Source organism: Alternaria infectoria (assembly GCF_024043175.1).
Source record: "Alternaria infectoria strain BMP 0036 chromosome Unknown scaffold_9, whole genome shotgun sequence".
Taxonomy (NCBI): Eukaryota; Fungi; Ascomycota; class Dothideomycetes; order Pleosporales; family Pleosporaceae; genus Alternaria; species Alternaria infectoria.
The window spans coordinates 1,174,707-1,192,000 of record NW_026250698.1 but is presented as its reverse complement, the minus strand read 5'-3'; the positions used below and the strand labels follow the sequence as shown (position 1 = coordinate 1,192,000).

The window sequence follows — 17,294 nt, the reverse complement described above, 5'->3', positions numbered from 1 at the left end:
ATGAGGGGCGCACTCGTCTTTGGCGGGTCTTCGCACCCCAAGCTCGTCGACGGCATCTGCGACAGGCTCGGCACGAAGCCTGGCTCCGCGACGCTGGGCAAGTTCAAGAACGGAGAGACTTCCGTCACCATTCGTATGTTGGCTAGCACTCTCGCCGCCTTCACATGCTAAGCGTCTCCAGATACCTCGATCCGGAACAAAGATGTCTTCATCGTCCAAAGCGGAAGCGAGAAGTGAGCAGCCCAGCCTTGGTATGCGTCAACGGCTAATGGGTCAGAATCAACGACTCGATCATGGAGCTGCTGATTATGATCTCGGCCTGCAAAGGCGGCTCAGCCAAGTCGGTCACAGGTACTTGGCCTCTGTAAGGCTCGCTGCCAGCTGCTGACATCACCAGCTGTCATGCCCTACTTCCCATACTCGCGCCAGTCCAAGAAGAAGCAGCACCGCGGGGCCATCACCGCCCGCATGGTCGCAAACCTTCTCCACATCGCCGGTGTGAACCATGTCATGACCATCGACCTCCACGCCTCCCAGATGCAGGGCTTCTTCAAGTGCCCTGTCGACAACCTCGTTGCCGAACCCCTCCTCGCCCGCTGGATACGCGTCAACGTGCCGAACTGGAGGGAAGCCGTCGTTGTTAGCAAGAACCCTGGTGGCACCAAGCGCGTCACGTCTCTGGCGGACGCGTTGAAGCTCAGTTTTGGTATTGTCACAACCGACAGGCGGAGAGCAGGCACGGCGGTGCACTGGAATGAGAGCGCCATGTTCGAGCAACTCCGGTTGGATGGCTCATACGAAACCCCCGACGACCTGGTCGAGGCTGCGCTGGATGCCGACGCTGAGATTACGCCCATCTCCAAGATGACGGTAGACTCAAAGGCTGAACCAGGCAAGTCAAGTTTGAAGCGCGTACCGTCAAACCCCCTGCAAAGGCGAGCCAACGGATGGTCAGAGCCGACCGGGAGCCACCCGCTGTCTAAGAGTATGCGCGCAGGCTCTATCGTCGAGCCCGAGGTACCGCTGGAGCCCATTCGAACAGATGTCGAGAAGAACAAGGAAGAACTCGAGGAGCAGAGTGCAGATGAGAGCGGCGCCGAGGAATACACTGACGAGGTATGTTCCCTTGAAATGGTCTGTTGAACACAGCTAACGTCTGCAGCGCGCGAGGAACGTCATCCACGGACGACTAGTTCAGGGCCATATCGTCGACGATACACATCCTTCTCCCTCCATGTCCGCGACATCGACCAACACCTGGCGCAACCGCCCCCCGTCCGAAGGCGAAAACGACGATATACCCTCGCACATGATGTCCTCTTTCATCTCGACTACCTCCTCCACCCGCAATAGGGACACCGAACATTCACATGCCCTCGGTGGCACATACGACGCCGCTGCATCATCTGAAGACGAGGAAGAGGATCTCAAGAACCCCGAGCTCGAGACCATGGTCACTCTTGTCGGCAACGTGAAGGATCGCCCTGTCTTTATTGTTGACGACATGATGGACAAATCTGCGTCATGGATCGCGGCCGCCGAGACTGTTGTCAAGCGCGGTGGTGCGACAAAGGTCTACTGCTTCGCTACCCATGGTATCTTTGGCGGCGACTGTCTTGAGGAAATGAGCAACTGCGATGTCATCGACAAGATTGTCATCACGAACGCGTTTCCGATCCCCGACCACAAGCTTGCGCAGGCGAGCCCCGAGAAGCTGGTGGTCATCAACGTCGACAATCTCCTAGCAGAGGCGATTCGAAGAAACCACCATGGAGAGAGCATGAGCCAGCTTTTCCTCCACTACGACTAGCACACGGGCTCATCAAACACGGGAAAATGACGGTTCTAGGATTTGGGGAAATGGTTAGCAAGGCGTATTGGTACCGACCACATGGCTTTGAAGGTCGACACGGCGTTATGGTCAGGCACCGAAAAGCCTATATTGTGGCATGAATAACGATGAAGAAGATACCTTATCAGGCTTATAGCCACATATGCAGTAAGTTGCAAACATCAAAGACAGTATTGATACCAGGCTCGTCATCAATGTTTACTTTCTTTCTCTTCTTTCTCTTTTCTCATGTAATCTCTGTCTGTGCTTGCAGCCGGACGATGTGAAAACCCCGCAGATGTCAATGGTCTACCTGAACCACAAAAGACAAACACCAACGATGCAGGCCTTGAGCCTGCAGGAGTCCCGTGATACGATACGGTGTACTCTTAACGGAACGTTGGAAGAGTGAATACCAGCTAGAGCGCTCCTTGAAAATGCGTGGCGCCTCATAACATGGGACGTCGGGCGTGAGAGGGCTCTTGTACATATGGTTTGTGATATTCTGACTGCTTATGCTGTTGTTGGATGGGGTAGTTAGTATAGACATGCATCCTCTACTGCCTACAAATCCCAGCTTTACGCTTCTATCAATACACCTTCGTTCTTATATGTGGCTTACAGTCGAGAATAGAGTACTGTCCCATGTGCCTCGCTCTACATCCATGATATATACATGAAACCAACGCAACTGTACCCCAGACATATAACCCGTTGGCTATTCTCCATATCTAGCCAGGGAACTACCAACAACTCCACATCATTACTTTTTTTCGTTCACCGGACACCGGAATGTTCACCCCACACTAAAGGGTGGTGGCAACCCCACTTGGGGTTCTGCACGTCAAGGACTGGTCTCGTCCTCACCGCTTGTTACACGAGTTGCTTAGTGCGCATCTCCCGCAGCTGCCGCCGCTATCATGGTGTATTCGAGAGTCAAGTGTGGCAAGATCCAGGTTATGGAATGCACTTGTGGAGGGCGGAGTGCGCGACAAGGCCGGTTAAGGTGGGTGTGGGTTACGTAGGTACGGAGAATTGCCTCGTAGGATGCGATGGATCTTGCTGCTGCATGGGCGAGATGGGTGTGGTTTGCCTTGGCATGAGATCTCTGGGCAGGTACTAGTTTTCTTCAATGGCATCATTCTCTGAGAAGAGTTCTGGGTTGTACTCGTGTGTAGCTTCTTTTGAACACTTCTGGGCCTGCCACAGTCATGGTCATCCACACCCATTAGCAATGGGACAGACAAGCCCTAGCCAGATTTTGACAGCTATACGCGGACTACAGTTGCCTGTCCTAACAACGGCGTATGCACGACACCATGTCTGAGCGTAGTGCTTGCCGTTCGACTCCGGTTGGCCTGCCGTACACGCCATCAGGGCACAAGTCGAGATAAGGCGACCGTTGGACTCGCAAGCTGGATCAGGGAACTCTCCAATGGCCATCCCTTCTAGTACACCCCAGTCTTTCGCACACTGACGATCATTGTAAGTTGTAGAATATGCTACACAGAGGTGCAGAGGCGCTGCACGTCTCGGCACAAACCCGGTGGAATAAATAGTTAAACTGCCAGGCAAGCAGTGGTTGAATACAGGAGGCGTAGTAGCGTTATCTTCTGCCTGAATCGTGTAGATGTCAAATTGAGAAGGTCTGGAGCTTTGGAGGCGTGGTGGTGCAGGCAGATATGGAATACATGCGGGCGACTACCTACGTGGATTGTCGCAGGTCGCTTAGTAGGGAAAAACGGAGATAAGGTAGCAGATAGCGTCACCTGAGACCGAAGGAAGCCTCGGAAGATTTTCGACTGTCAGCTCCGTCAGCAGCCCGCGCATCTTTTCTTCATCACACCATGGCGCCAGCGACAACTCCTTCGTTCCTACGCAACCAGGCTATCTTCGGCTTACCCTCACTGAAGACACATACAGGGGCGCGGATCCGCCTGCGGCCTGTCCTCACCCCCGCATGATGCGAGGCACGCGCCTCATCACCGGCTAGATTCCCCAGGAACGTTCATCGAAAAGCAAATTAGTACCACATGGCACTGGCATTGGCGTTGAGTGAGCGCGGCCTTGTTATGCAAGGCCAATTGTGTACTCAGCATGAGCAGAAAAAACTGGCCCTATAGCATAACGTGCTTCTGCGACGTGTAGGGGTCGCGTCATCCCCTTACTCCATGCGGCGTTGGCTTGGTCAGAAACATCCCACGAGATCTAACCAGAGAGCATTCTAGTTACACCAACGTGGTGGGTTTTGCTAACTCTCGCTCCACTCATCTCAGCATCTAGCGCTTGCGCACCGACTGACTTGTGAGGACCCGCATGTCGTCCGGCTTGCAAAGAGCGGGTATGCATGCTGAGATTTCGTATCCCAGTTTTCTACAGCTATGCACGGCTCTAAGAGGTTGAGCTTGCTTCACGCGCCTCTTCGCGTCGCTTCTATCTCGGATTACTTATTCCTAGTCGGACTGGTCAGGCCTGCTGAGTGCCCTTGGACCGAGGCGCGTCGTCCTTGCCGAAAGGCTATACCTTCCCTTCTTAAGTCCACAAGAATTCAGTCTGGCTCCATCTGTTTCTCCTTCCGCTACAAATCGCTGAATTCTCCACCCTGCCGCGTCAAACAGCATAACCTTTTGCCAAGTTATCTTGATAGTCGCCCAAGAGGTCGAAAACGTAGAGACTGCCAAGCCAACTTGACCTGTCTCAACATCCCTAAAACCTTTCTGGAACCAAAACACACAGACCTCTCCATTTACGGAGACCCCAGATCCACGAGCAGCCCGTTCCCACTGGCGGACAAGAATTGCCAAGTACATTCGAGCCCACAATCAGCCTCAAATTGCGTCGATCATACACGTACCATTGTACACGCAGCCGGGCGCTTACGCACGCGAAACAAGTGTCTTCTGCGGTCTTATCAATCCACGGACGAACCGCGCCATCTAAAGCGGAACATCACTAGTGCACCGGACCCATACGATCGCCAGGGTCAATTACAGCTCCACGGCCAAGACCCAACGCGGAAGCATCTGCAACATCCCGCGCTGCAACCCCAGGCCTCCTCTCGATTTTTGGCTCCAGCTCTTTTATGCTAGACGAAGCTAGACACGTTTAAACTACGCACTAGGCAGGATACACCGGAGACTCAAGCGCGTCGGACCTTTACTTTTGGCAGATCATCAAAACGCTCCAGCCAGTTACAGAGGTCACTTGACACACGCGAGCCCCGGCGGAACTTGCTTGGCAGCGCTACCCACGGTACCCACGCACAACACCGAACTTGAGAACTTTCACAATTGATAATCTCTCGGGCAACATATAAGAAGTGCCGACCACCTTCTGTCATCCTCCAGAACACCAACATTACCTCTCCATAAATCAAGCCCTTCCAACCAACACCACCACCTCCAACCAACGCCTCACCACCCACATACCAAGAACCAACACCCAATCTGGCGCAATGTCTTCCACTAGCTCAACCTACCACATTCCCTTCCCGAAAAACTTTCTCACTGTCAACACTCCCGTCAAGAAGGCAGCCAGCCCCGGTATTCAATCTCCCACCGAGCCCGTCGTGCCTGCTCACGGGTTTCTATCCAACCGCCCCGCGCGCCACCAGTCCATTTCCTCCGTCTCCAGCATCACCAGCAGCGTTGCCGCCCCACCCTCCGAGACTAGTACTATCAGCGCGCCATCTTCTCCCGCCACAAAGGCTGCCGATTCACCAGTCCTTGGCCTTAAGATTTTCGCTCCTCTGGCGGTTAACACAAAGCATGCGCTTCCGCCGACCTCTTCCTCGGAGATGAGTGCCGCTGAGAGACAGAGGCGCATGAGCTTTGAGAAGCACACTTTCTTGTCCAACAAGCACTGAGTGTGTGGACGATTACCTCTATCGGATGGAGTTGCACGGAGCAACACCCTATACGCCTTTGACAGCGATTCAGCATCATGGAACAGCGACAGGAGCTCTGGTCGGGCGTTAACGATGTCATGACTTTCCTTTTTTCTCTCTCATACAAAAGTCGATATACCACAAAAGATCCCTCACGGCCGTTTAGGGTATGGATGGGGGTGGGCATGGGCAGGCGTTTACTTTTTGGGGGGTTGACTAGCCGCCGGGAACAGGCAGGCAGTACAGTACATTGAACAGTACCAGTCACATTACCATGAATCCAAACATCACAACAACTTGCACTTGCTTCTCATGCTGTTCTTTCGCAATGTGGTATCGTGGTAACGTCGAGGGCTGCGGATACCTCATACGGTAAAGCGGTTTCACGATAATAGCCGTAAGGACAACCACGACTATTCCCCCACACCTCTTACCCTAAATCTGCGTATTGAATGGCAGCTCACAACGTGTATCTCGTAATAACGTCTTCTTTCCCCCCACCAACCACTTGTGTTTTCGCATGTCATTTCCTGAAGCGGACAATCCATCACATGCGCAGACTAGCTTGTCAATTTGAGTTTCCGCCCCGCCCCTTCCCCCGCTGACACGACGGACCTTGTGTTCAGTGTATGCAATTATTGATGCACCGTCAAAGTACCTAGGTAGCGTTGCGAAGGGGAGGAGGGAAGGAAGCACGTGAGCGCTTCATTGGTCGAGAGCGGTTACCTAGGTAGCAATGACCCCGTCTCATTATCTGTGATGAGTATTCCTAATGCTGACACAATTCGCTCCCTTCTCTATGTGAGATGTCGGGCTCTGCAGACCTCTGATCAAGGAGACGTGTATCAAGTTCTCTTAGTTAATCATCGTTACCGCAAAGAACGGAATACCGCGCCAAACATCTTCCCAGCACCGCCAAATGATCACATGATCCCGAACACCCTTCCAAGTTTCCCCATCTCTTCCCCAACCAAACCGCCGACTCACACCCCAGGCTAGATTTCCCACCATTGCACAACGATCCCACCTACCAGAACCACACCCACCATCCGACCATTAGCCCTTCTTTGTGAAGCTTATTGCACTCATTACACTTTGCGCAAATGCGCACACAACAAAGACAAAGACAGACGCGCGGTTTTCGGCACGTTGCGGCGCGACTATTTCGGGTTATATTGATTACAAAATTGTGATGATGATGCGGATTTGACGAACAGGGTGTAAGGTTGGTTGGTATTTGTTGCGCGCGAAGGAAGGAAAGGGAGGATAAAGCCACCAATCAACGTTTGCGAAATCTGAGTTCGGTATCCGGGTGCCTTTTTCTATGACTGGGATTTGTTGTGTTAAATATGGAAGATGTGAGTTGGTGTTGGCAACAAGTGCTTGAGTGCTGAGCGCGCGCATTGTTACTTGAACCACTTCACGAGACTGCGAAACTACCGTGGATCATACTAGTCATTATTTGCACTTCAATATCATCTGTATTGGTATTCGAAAATGGTGGCGTACATTATATCTGCGCGAACGCTATATCAGGGGGAGCCATGAAGAAACCGTACCATCGCACAAGGGCCGTCGTAGTTATGAGTCGATAAAACTGTCGAGAGTTCCTCCTCCGTTATTTGACCATGACGCGAGAGACAGAGAAAAGTAAAAAAAGATGTGATCGAATAAGACACAAATAAAAGGCATATCGTAAAAGAGAGACTATATAGCATACAAGTCCTCTCTCCTCGCGGGCGAAACCCCGTTACTGATTGGGGAGGGGAATTCGGAATGGGGGTGCGCATTCAACTTTTTTTCCTCTCTGGCCTCTGTCTCCTCCGGCTTATCTCTCTCAGTCCATAGTGACATATTGGGAAAAAGGGAAAAAGAACAGCGAGATTTCGGGGGAGGTAAAAGGGCAACCAAGGTTCAGCAATCGAAGAAATCCGACCCCGCAGAGAGAAGTTATGTTCCGATGAAAACAGGCCCATTATCCAAGACAAGAAGGAAGGAGCAGGTCCCAGGGAATCTTTAAACGCCAAAAACACCAATGCTGCGCTCTTTGTATGATAGCTAGAGGCAATGATATCTCCCAAAGTTCCCGTTTCGTGACCGAGGATGTGCATCATGAATGGCACGATCGGGAGTAATGATCGTAAAGGGCTCGTGTATTATGTAAATGTATGGGTATGGCGGAAGGAGGAAGCTGAGCATGTCGGAGCACTCATAGTTCGTATGCGTGGCCGTCAAGAGTTGGGGTCGGTGCTGCGTAGACGATCATAGTATGCCGGAGTCTTTTAGCGCATTCTGCAGTATTGTTTCCTTGACAGCGGCAAAGACGAGCCGGATGTTGGATGTATCGGTGGCTTGTGTTAGGCTAATAAGGTCAGCATGCGTGAGGGGTTCGTGAGGGGAAGCCTCTTACTGAGGGTATAGGTTCAAGTGTGCTCGGTTGACCTGGTTGAACCTCCACAACAGGTACTTGGCGGCGCGATTGACATCATTCCCACCAGAGTAATCTGGAAAGTAATTGCCAAGTGGAGATCGCGCAAGCTTCGCTTTGAACAGATCGACCTTGTTGAGGAACAGGATAATACTGGTTCTCATGAACCACCGGCTATTGACTACCGAGTCGAAGAGCACTAAGCTCTCCATCATTCGGTTCTGCAGGCACGAGTCAGTGGGAGTCAAGGAGCTCGACGTAATGACATACCTGTGAGCTTTCTTCTAACAGGACTTGATCGTATTCGCTCAATGCCACGCAGAAGATGATTGATGTGACGTTTTCGAAACAGTGTATCCATTTCTTGCGCTCGCTCCGTTGGCCCCCTACGTCGAACATGCTGTTTCATGTTAGCCTGACAACCACAGCACGGTTTGAAGGGGCGCACATACTGTATGCTGAGCTGGCCCATCGTAAATCGTGTTTCGTATATACCGGTGGTCTTGGTACGCGCTCGTAGGACGTCGGATTCGATGGGTACATAATTGGGGTCGGATATCCGTTCTACCTCATCGAAGAAGCTGCAAACGTTAGTAAGAAACGGGGAGATGATGCGCAAACATACTATGGTGCAGAGTCCATGAGGTAGAACTCGCTCGAGTGCTCCAGGACTTTGCCGACGCATGGGTCGCTCCACATGGATGTGATGGCCTGGCCTACCCGTACATCGAGGGGCTTCTCAGGGTCGGGGTCGACTGTGTAGTCGAGCAGGTAGTCGCAGAGTTGGGCGTTGCCTGGCTTCTCGGGGCTAACGTCGAATTGTCGCATGGCGCCAATGAGGGCTTTTGCGCAATCGATGACGTTTTTGTATATGGTCAGGCGGTACATGGCGAGCTCTTCCTGCGTGTAGCCGTTCTGATGTATGATCTTCATCTGCTTGACGATGGTCGACTTTCCGCTCTCTCCGGAGCCTGTAGGGTGTTAATGATTGCGTTGGCACGCAGACAGGCTGGAGCTACTCACCCAACAGCAGGATCTTGCATTCCCGCCGTAACCGTCGCGAGTCTTCCTCGAGCTTGCGGTCAATGGCCTGGCTGCGTTTCTTCTGCTCGACATCGTCGTTGTTGGTGCTCATGCAGATGCCCATAATGCCGGCGTGTGGTGCGGCTCGCGGCCGCGGGCGTTGGGGGGGAGTCGGGCGCGGGATAATGATGGAGCACGAGGCTCAGCGCGTCGCAGAACCGTCGGCGTGGAATGTGTGCGGTGATGCGAGCGAGGCTCTGGTCCGGATGGCGGCGTGACGGCTGGCGCGTTGCTGGAGCTGTGGTGACGCTTGGTCGGCTTAATCCGACACGCAGCTCCGTCAAAGGGGGCCTCGCGAGGTGAGCGGGCGCGGCAGCGTCGTCGCCAGCGTGGACGGCGGCAACAATGGGAGCGGGGTCGGGCTGGCGCGCGAGGACGGGCTGGGGTTTGGAATGCGACGGTGGTGGTGGTGTTGTATGGTTGGTAGGGTCGTCTTGGTGAGCTAGATCGGAGACTCCAGGGCTGCCAGTGGCTCGTGCGGAGGTGCCTTCCCCAGTAAGTTGATGAGGAAGGCGCGGGATCTGGAGAAGGTGCAACCAACAACAACGTCGCCCGGCGCCGACGGAGGGCCTGGGGGTATTGATTGCGGGAGGCGCGCGTGGCAAGAGGCGTGATGCAGATGCGTTGGCCCTTCTTCTCGCAGCGCAGAGCGTGAATCACGGATGGGTGATGGGTGTGAAGGCGATGATGGCAGCAGGCGCGATGCTGCTAAGCCTCATCCAATCGTGGATGCTAGGGCAGCGATCAGGGTAAATGGCACGAGCCAAGCAGCGGAACAGGACGCGCTGAAGCGAGGCAGAATGCAATAGTGCTGGCGGATGCTGGCAGTGGGGATGCGCTGCGCTGCGATGCAAGGCAATGGAGGTGTTGGTGCCCTAACAACGCTCGAGGCCGTGTGCTACCTAGGTACGCCGTCGTGCCATGGAGCGTGGCTGCCAGATCCGACCTGCCTCTATCATTGGCAGATTGGCCGTGTGCTTCAAGAGCTCGGCTTACGACCCGCGGCTTTCCAACACTGCCCTCACGGCGGCCCCCTTGATACAACGGCCCCTGCACTACGCGCTGCAGCTGTGCCTCCAAACGTCTATATACAGTACCTGCAGTCTGCACTCTGCGGTGCTACACCTCTGTTGGCTTCACGATGTCTCCCCCGTCCAATCGACCCACCGCCCCGATCAGCTCAGCCCCCAATCTTGGAGGGTCTCAATCTGGAACGCCTCCACGATAGAGTTTACCTCGTCGCCCAGCCAGCGCCAACTCCACCTGAATGACATGCAACGGCGTTTTCAAGTTAGACATGTCCGTGGGGCTGGTCCCCCCAATGTAAAGGCTTCTAATTTAAGCCGGGTACTTTTATCAAATGGCCCTGACTGAAGTTGAATGCGAGCCTCCTGCCACACACTGGTTCTGGTTACTGGTCACTGGCTAGCTGTGAAGGACGCTAGCTGAAAGCTGACCAGCTCCCACCTTTGCGGACAACGGACCTGGGACATGTTTTGATGTCGTGCATTATCATTGTGTCTGTTCGGGAACGTCAAACAGACAGATTCACCAGGGCCACATGTCAGCAATCGCTTGCACGTTTCGTGTGGTAGTGACCCTGTTCCGTGATAGCCGCAGCATACCATTCACACACGGTCGGCGCGAGCCGCAAACGAAGCATTACGCAATGCCATATCAGGGATGCCACGAGGGCTGGCAATCGGCCCTTGAGCCAGGTACCGCCGTGGATAGTGAAAAGTTCAAAGACGTTTGTGTTCTGGCCTGCATCCACGGCACCGCGGCATCACGGCATCGACGTATCAAGACATCCGCGTATCAACGCGTTGACGTATGCGATAGCGCAGCCCGGCGCTGTTCAACGAAGCCGTGTCTCTTATTATGGCCTACCTTCCTCATGATTTGATCAGTAATGGGTAGATATGATATCAGCAGGGAGACCCGGCGCAGGTTCTACACCCAGGGAAGGTCTAGCTGCCCAGACATGATGTCTGCCCGTACCGTGTCAGAACGAGCAGGTAAGACAGCTGCATGTCACCGTTCAGGGCAGCCAACGTAGTGCACGGGCCACCTCCCACGTGAAAGGAGGGGTGAAGGGGAGTGAATACGGAAAGAGCTTCGAGGCGGTAGTGGGGTACATGGACGAGACAGCAGACGTCGTGGTGATGGCGCATTGCAATCTTCAGCGTGTCCAGTAGAACCCGGTAAAGGCCTGCGCTAGGTGTGAAGCACAGGCTGCAATGGAAAACTCGAAAATCCATCGTGACGTCACCAGAAGAAGCCGAAACCTGTGTGAGCGACACTTGTGCGCGGGCCATGTGCATGTGTCCCTCTATCGCATTTGGTGCCTGCCCCTCGTTGTCTTCTTACCTTCACCTCTTCCTTTCCGCACTGATCTGCATCCTCGCCACGCCCTCGAGCCTCATCCTTGTGTTGCACATAGTCTGAGGTCATCCCGTCGGTGCCTCAATCCTCTCCGCCGACCCGCTTACTGTCAACATTGGTCTCCAAGCGGCAATCAGCAACCCCAACGTGTCCCAGCCGTCGACGCTCGCGACATTCCTGGTGCAAACTCTGAAGCCTTCGAAAAGGATTCCTCGGAGCCGTTGTCGCGCAAGCCCTTCGTTGCCGGACCCAGCCACCGAGCCCAATAGAACCTGCCCTGATCTAGCAGCGTCAACGTGCAACTAGAGCCCCGACGCATTCGCGACTACCCCACGGCTTCCTACTCGCCCTCTTCCACCACCACCACCCCAATTTTCGACACAGACCCGTCCTTGCGCCTGTCGCATCATCATAATCACCTTCCTTCACCATGGCGGAATTCGTACGCGCCCAGATTTTTGGCACCACTTTCGAGATTACCAGCAGGTGCGGATATACCCCACATTGCGTTTTCTGGCACAACTGACACCGACCAGGTACACCGACCTGCAGCCCGTGGGCATGGGCGCCTTTGGTCTCGTCTGGTACGACCTCCACACCACCAGACTCGAATTGATTGTTGACTCCGGCGCAGCTCAGCCAAGGACCAGCTTACTAGCCAGGCGGTGGCCATCAAGAAGATCATGAAGCCCTTCAGCACTCCGGTCCTGTCGAAGCGGACATACCGCGAGCTGAAGCTTCTGAAGCATCTTCGACACGAGAATGTGGGCAATGCAGCAGCCAGTCCCCAGCGAAAACTCTAACACTCTCCAGATCATCAGCCTGAGCGACATCTTCATCTCTCCCCTCGAGGATATGTAGGCAGTCACATCACCGCCAACCCGAGCAAGCACTAATCCGCCCAGCTACTTCGTCACCGAGCTCCTCGGAACCGATCTCCACCGCCTGCTCACCTCCAGACCGCTGGAGAAGCAGTTCATCCAATACTTCCTGTACCAGATTTTGGTGGGTGGCAAAATTCCAACCATGCAAGAAAATGCGCTGACCTGAAAAGCGTGGTCTGAAATACGTCCACTCTGCTGGTGTCGTGCACCGCGACTTGAAGCCCAGCAACATCCTCGTCAACGAGAACTGCGATCTCAAGATTTGCGACTTCGGTCTCGCCCGTATACAGGACCCTCAGATGACGGGTTACGTCTCTACCCGATACTACCGAGCGCCTGAGATCATGCTCACATGGCAAAAGTACGACGTCGAGGTTGATATCTGGAGTGCGGGCTGCATCTTCGCTGAGATGCTCGAGGGCAAGCCGCTCTTCCCCGGCAAGGACCACGTGAACCAGTTCTCCATCATCACCGAGCTTCTGGGTACTCCCCCAGACGATGTGATCCAGACCATTTGCAGTGAAAACGTAAGTAGATGCACAAAACCTTGGAAGCAACTTTGCTGATTTCCGCAGACACTGCGATTCGTCCAGTCACTTCCCAAGCGCGAACGACAACCCCTCTCCAACAAGTTCAAGAACGCCGAGCCTCAAGGTCAGTTTGCAGCTTCAATGAAGAGAGCGTGGACTGACATTATCTAGCCGTCGATCTCCTAGAGAACATGTTGGTCTTTGACCCGAAGAAGCGTGTGCGAGCGGAGCAGGCCCTTGCCCACCCATACCTCGCTCCATACCACGACCCGACTGATGAGCCAGTCGCGGAGGAGAAGTTCGACTGGTCGTTCAACGACGCAGATCTACCCGTCGACACCTGGAAAATCATGATGTACGTGTACTCCCAGTGCATCACGTAAACGGAGCTAACACAACACAGGTACTCTGAAATCCTGGACTACCACAACGTAGATGCGGCGGCACAGGAGGAGAACAACGGCAGCTAAATACACATAATGTCTACCAATCTCGAGCTACAACAATTTTCAGTCTCCACGACAACAAAGTATGCAGTTGCCGAGGCTCGACGTATCATCTGCCTGGCGCAGGCGGAGTTGCTGTTCCCAATGATTCCCAAGGTCTCGTCTGTTGGACCTATGTGACATGAAGGTGCGCGGTAGATGGGGCATGGGCTTGTCTTTGTCATTTGGATCGCCATGGCTGGTACACGAAAGGAATGTTATGGAGGAATTGAAGGCTATGGTCGACCTAGGTAGGAATGTGAAATCATATTATCAAACATACGTTATTCTTCACTTTGACTCATGAACATGTCTGATTATATTGTATTTCAATGCGATGACAGCATTCGTCGCTAACGGGCCTGGCATCGCAGGTACTCAAGATAAAGACTGCATGATGTAAAGGGGAGATCAGAAAGTCCTCCAGATCTTCTCTGGTATCCGTGGCGGAGGATCTCGGGCGTACTCCCAAACCCGGGAACGGGTGGAGATCGCCGAGGCTTTCCACTAGCGCCATAAGGCTGATTGAGGGACCGCTGTTTCGTCACCGCTCTGAGCGCGTCCGCAACGACTCGAGGACGCGAGCCTGGCCCCTATGGCCCTACAACATTTGTTTGTATTTAAACTGAATGCTATGCGATAGCACTTCTATCGCACGACAATGGCGACTCTCAACCCACTTGTCTGCGTCGTGGACTTCCACCATGCGCGGTAAGCTTCTCCTTTACCAGTAGAGGTGTGAGTACAGAAAGAGACGGAGGAAGGATACTGGGCAACTTACGATACCTTTGTGGCTATCTGATGCGAATGAATCGCTGACTATTCAACGCAGAGGCCCAGAAGTGGAAACATGGCTCGGGGCAGAAGAGGGAACCGACCCAGCAGTAGACAACGACTGGTCGCTGCTGCCCTTCATGGCCCTGAGCGATGGCGCGCATGCCTCTGCCGAAGACTACTCGTACTTTACGCTCCGCCGCGCTCAGACCCCGACCTCACCCGCTACCTCACTCTTCGGAATATCGTGTACGCGACAGCTCGACGCAAGCAAGCTTATCGATCGGCCGGCTGAAGTTACAAGGAGTACGGTGCAAAAGGCTGTCGTTGTCATCAGCGATAGCCCACAGCACTTTGGGGCCATAAAAGCGCAGCTGGGCGTTGTCACCCAGCTGTGGTTCAATCAGAAGTACGTCAGGCTCTCATAGTGCAAGTCGAGGATGACGTGGAACTCACAATTCTTCAGAGACTTCACCGATATCGAGATATTGGAGCGCTTTACGGAAAGTCTACCCCAACTGCTTAAGAATCAGGAGGGGCAGCAGGACCATTACTTCGGTATTTCTCTGCGCGAGTTAATCCACGAGTTCAAATGGCAGACTTTGGTTCTTTTCAAATGCGCGCTACTTCAACCGAAGGTATGTTTCAACCTCTTGAAGCCGACATAGTGTGGCACGAGCATACAAGGTTACTGACGAAATGCAGGTCCTCTTCTTCGGCTCCCATTGCGAACGATTATGCATGATGCAATTTGCTCTTATTTCACTGATACCCGGCCTTATTCGCCACCTACAAGATGCTGCTGACCCTAAGTTCAATTCGTGTGAGGAAAAGTGTGTCATGCCCACTTCATTAAAGACATCGGAGCGCGCTTCCTGTCAGTGCATGTTCTCACCAATAGAAGCAATATACTGACAAGATTCAGTGTTGGCATACATGGGTCTCCCGCTCCAACTCTTCGGTACAGGCTCGCTGTTTGGACCATACACACCGCTTCAGCAGCTTGATATACTTGCAGACCAAGATACCAAGTCCTACATCGTCGGCTCTACGAACTCGCTGCTGCTTCAGCAAAGAGATCGATACAGCGATATCCTCATCAACCTCGATGACCACACCGTAAACATCACCTCAGCTGCACTCCGACAAGCATCGATCTTGTCGACGCCGGACCGGAGATGGATGGACTTCTTGACACAGACGATCAACGATACCTGGGATGAGGCAGATCCAGCGCGGCCCAAGGATCACGGATACGCCGGCAGCGAGGAGTTCATTCGCATGCAATTCGAAGAGTACCTGCTCGCAATGCTCAGCTCCGTCAAGTACAAGCTTTACATGGAAAAGAACGCACACAAGGAGAACTTGATTTCTGAAGTAGAAGGAGACCCAGCGAGCGAGTTCTCAAATGAGTGGGTACACGCCTGGATGCAGACTGAGAACTTCCGCATCTGGAATAAGTTTACCGATTCTCACCTTTTCGACATCGTTGATCCCAAACACCCCTGCTCTGGCGGTCTCTCAATGGAAGACGTTCAACGCCGACTAGCACAGTACGTTTCTGCATTCTTTCCATATCCCCACCAGCCCGACTAAAGCACTCACTTAGTCTGTTCTCCAACACAACCTTCCAAGCCGTATCTCTTGGCGTATGTGTGCTGATGCTCGCTTGGCGATTAGGCAGGTAGCAGAAATGCATCTCGACGAACGATTAGAAAAGTCTCGGGAGGTCTTGGGAAAACAGCTTGCAGTGGGCCAACAGAAGGTCAGCTCTGCATACAACCGCCTGTGGGCGGAGATGGAAGGCATGCGCGAGGCACAGAGGAAGAGAGCCGAGGAAGCGCGACTACAGGCTGAGAAAGAAGGGAGGCCCATCGATGATGCAAAGAAGTGTAAGTAAGACAACTCGCTTTGCACGCACACCAATGCTAATGACCAAATAGGGAAAGCACCTCAAGCCCCCGACCTCACGAACGCAAAAGCCAGCGCGGGCGCATACTTCTCCAGCTGGGGCACCTGGGCGAGCGAGAAGAGGAAGGGATGGGGCACAAAGACACCCGTATCTTCGCCTCCGCCGGGTGATCTCAAGAGAGCGGAAGACTTCAAGAGAGACAAGGAGGCGGTTGTTGGTGATACCCCGGCTAGTCCGCCGCCGCCGGATGTCAAGAGGAGAAGCTTGTTCTTTGATGCAGACGCAGAGAACGGTAAGGAGGGTGTTGGGAAGGAATGAAAGAGTAACGACTAAGGCACAGGTGATACTAGTGTTTGCACAGTTATAAGAGCGGCAATTTGATGCAGCGATCTATAGCGTTCGGTTCGGCGAAGTAAATATATGGTATCTCGCTTGTTCTGGTGTGTATCTGAACGGATTGGCTAGTCCTTGGATCTTGAGACTCTGTTTACATCGTTCACTATATCCATAGGCATCTAATGTGTAAGAAAGCAGATGCATTAGCCGTGTATCTATCGTACGTGCTCATTGTTGGTGGAGAAGGGCAGTTTAGTCATTAGCGTCTTGGCCATCTCGTGCCTCGTCAGACGTCCGATTGTCTCCACTCTTCCTTCTCCTCCAACTTCGAATCTGTCGCTGCGATAGTAATCGCCCTCATGATATTGCCAAATCCTCTCTCTTGTCTCGTCAGTCGCTTGGCCATGCTCGTCTTACTCGAACAAGAACTTATAATGCTATTGATCCTTCGGGCACGGAAGTTGTACTGAAGACTAACATGCAGTTTGACACAGTATGGCGGGCCGTAAAGGTAGGTGCATTCTTCACATTCCATTCTTATCGCATCCTAGTTACCTTGCATTGCGTCTTCCTTTTCTCCCGTCTTTCTTCATCGAGTGTTGTGCTTTGCAGGCTCCGGAGCGGAGATTGTTCCATGCCAGCAGGATGTGGCCAGGCCTGGCGAAGTAGACTAATCCACTTGACTGTCCAGTTCCAAGCGGTCTACTCATGTGCACCGTATCACTGGCTTGCATACTGAGGATGCTCATTGAGGACATGC

The 17,294-nt window shown here is 53.3% G+C and overlaps 5 protein-coding genes across 5 annotated transcripts; 4 read left to right on the top strand and 1 right to left on the bottom strand.

Moving 5' to 3' along the window:
- Window positions 1-1,810, top strand: J4E92_006341 (uncharacterized protein; the record flags this gene model as incomplete). Its single annotated transcript, XM_051497711.1, has 5 exons — window positions 1-133; window positions 182-233; window positions 278-351; window positions 398-1,116; window positions 1,163-1,810. The coding sequence occupies 5 exons, from the start codon at window positions 1-3 to the stop codon at window positions 1,808-1,810; spliced, it is 1,626 nt and encodes a 541-aa protein (XP_051352358.1).
- Window positions 1,811-5,285: 3,475 nt separating this feature from the next.
- J4E92_006340 (uncharacterized protein) lies at window positions 5,286-5,696 on the top strand (the record flags this gene model as incomplete). Its single annotated transcript, XM_051497710.1, has 1 exon — window positions 5,286-5,696. One exon carries the CDS (start codon window positions 5,286-5,288, stop codon window positions 5,694-5,696), a length of 411 nt encoding a protein of 136 aa, XP_051352357.1.
- Window positions 5,697-7,979: 2,283 nt separating this feature from the next.
- GNA3 (G protein alpha subunit) lies at window positions 7,980-9,292 on the bottom strand (the record flags this gene model as incomplete). The annotated part of the gene is made up of 6 exons (XM_051497709.1): window positions 7,980-8,079; window positions 8,128-8,366; window positions 8,416-8,545; window positions 8,598-8,726; window positions 8,771-9,116; window positions 9,169-9,292. The coding sequence occupies 6 exons, from the start codon at window positions 9,290-9,292 to the stop codon at window positions 7,980-7,982; spliced, it is 1,068 nt and encodes a 355-aa protein (XP_051352356.1).
- Window positions 9,293-12,043: 2,751 nt separating this feature from the next.
- On the top strand, window positions 12,044-13,497 carry HOG1 (MAPK protein hog1; the record flags this gene model as incomplete). Its single annotated transcript, XM_051497708.1, has 9 exons — window positions 12,044-12,099; window positions 12,150-12,197; window positions 12,248-12,377; window positions 12,427-12,470; window positions 12,519-12,618; window positions 12,668-13,024; window positions 13,073-13,151; window positions 13,199-13,382; window positions 13,431-13,497. 9 exons carry the CDS (start codon window positions 12,044-12,046, stop codon window positions 13,495-13,497), a joined length of 1,065 nt encoding a protein of 354 aa, XP_051352355.1.
- A 676-nt stretch (window positions 13,498-14,173) lies between these two features.
- J4E92_006337 (uncharacterized protein) lies at window positions 14,174-16,516 on the top strand (the record flags this gene model as incomplete). The annotated part of the gene is made up of 7 exons (XM_051497707.1): window positions 14,174-14,223; window positions 14,345-14,695; window positions 14,753-14,924; window positions 14,992-15,163; window positions 15,212-15,839; window positions 15,967-16,178; window positions 16,230-16,516. The coding sequence occupies 7 exons, from the start codon at window positions 14,174-14,176 to the stop codon at window positions 16,514-16,516; spliced, it is 1,872 nt and encodes a 623-aa protein (XP_051352354.1).
- Window positions 16,517-17,294: the final 778 nt, after the last annotated feature.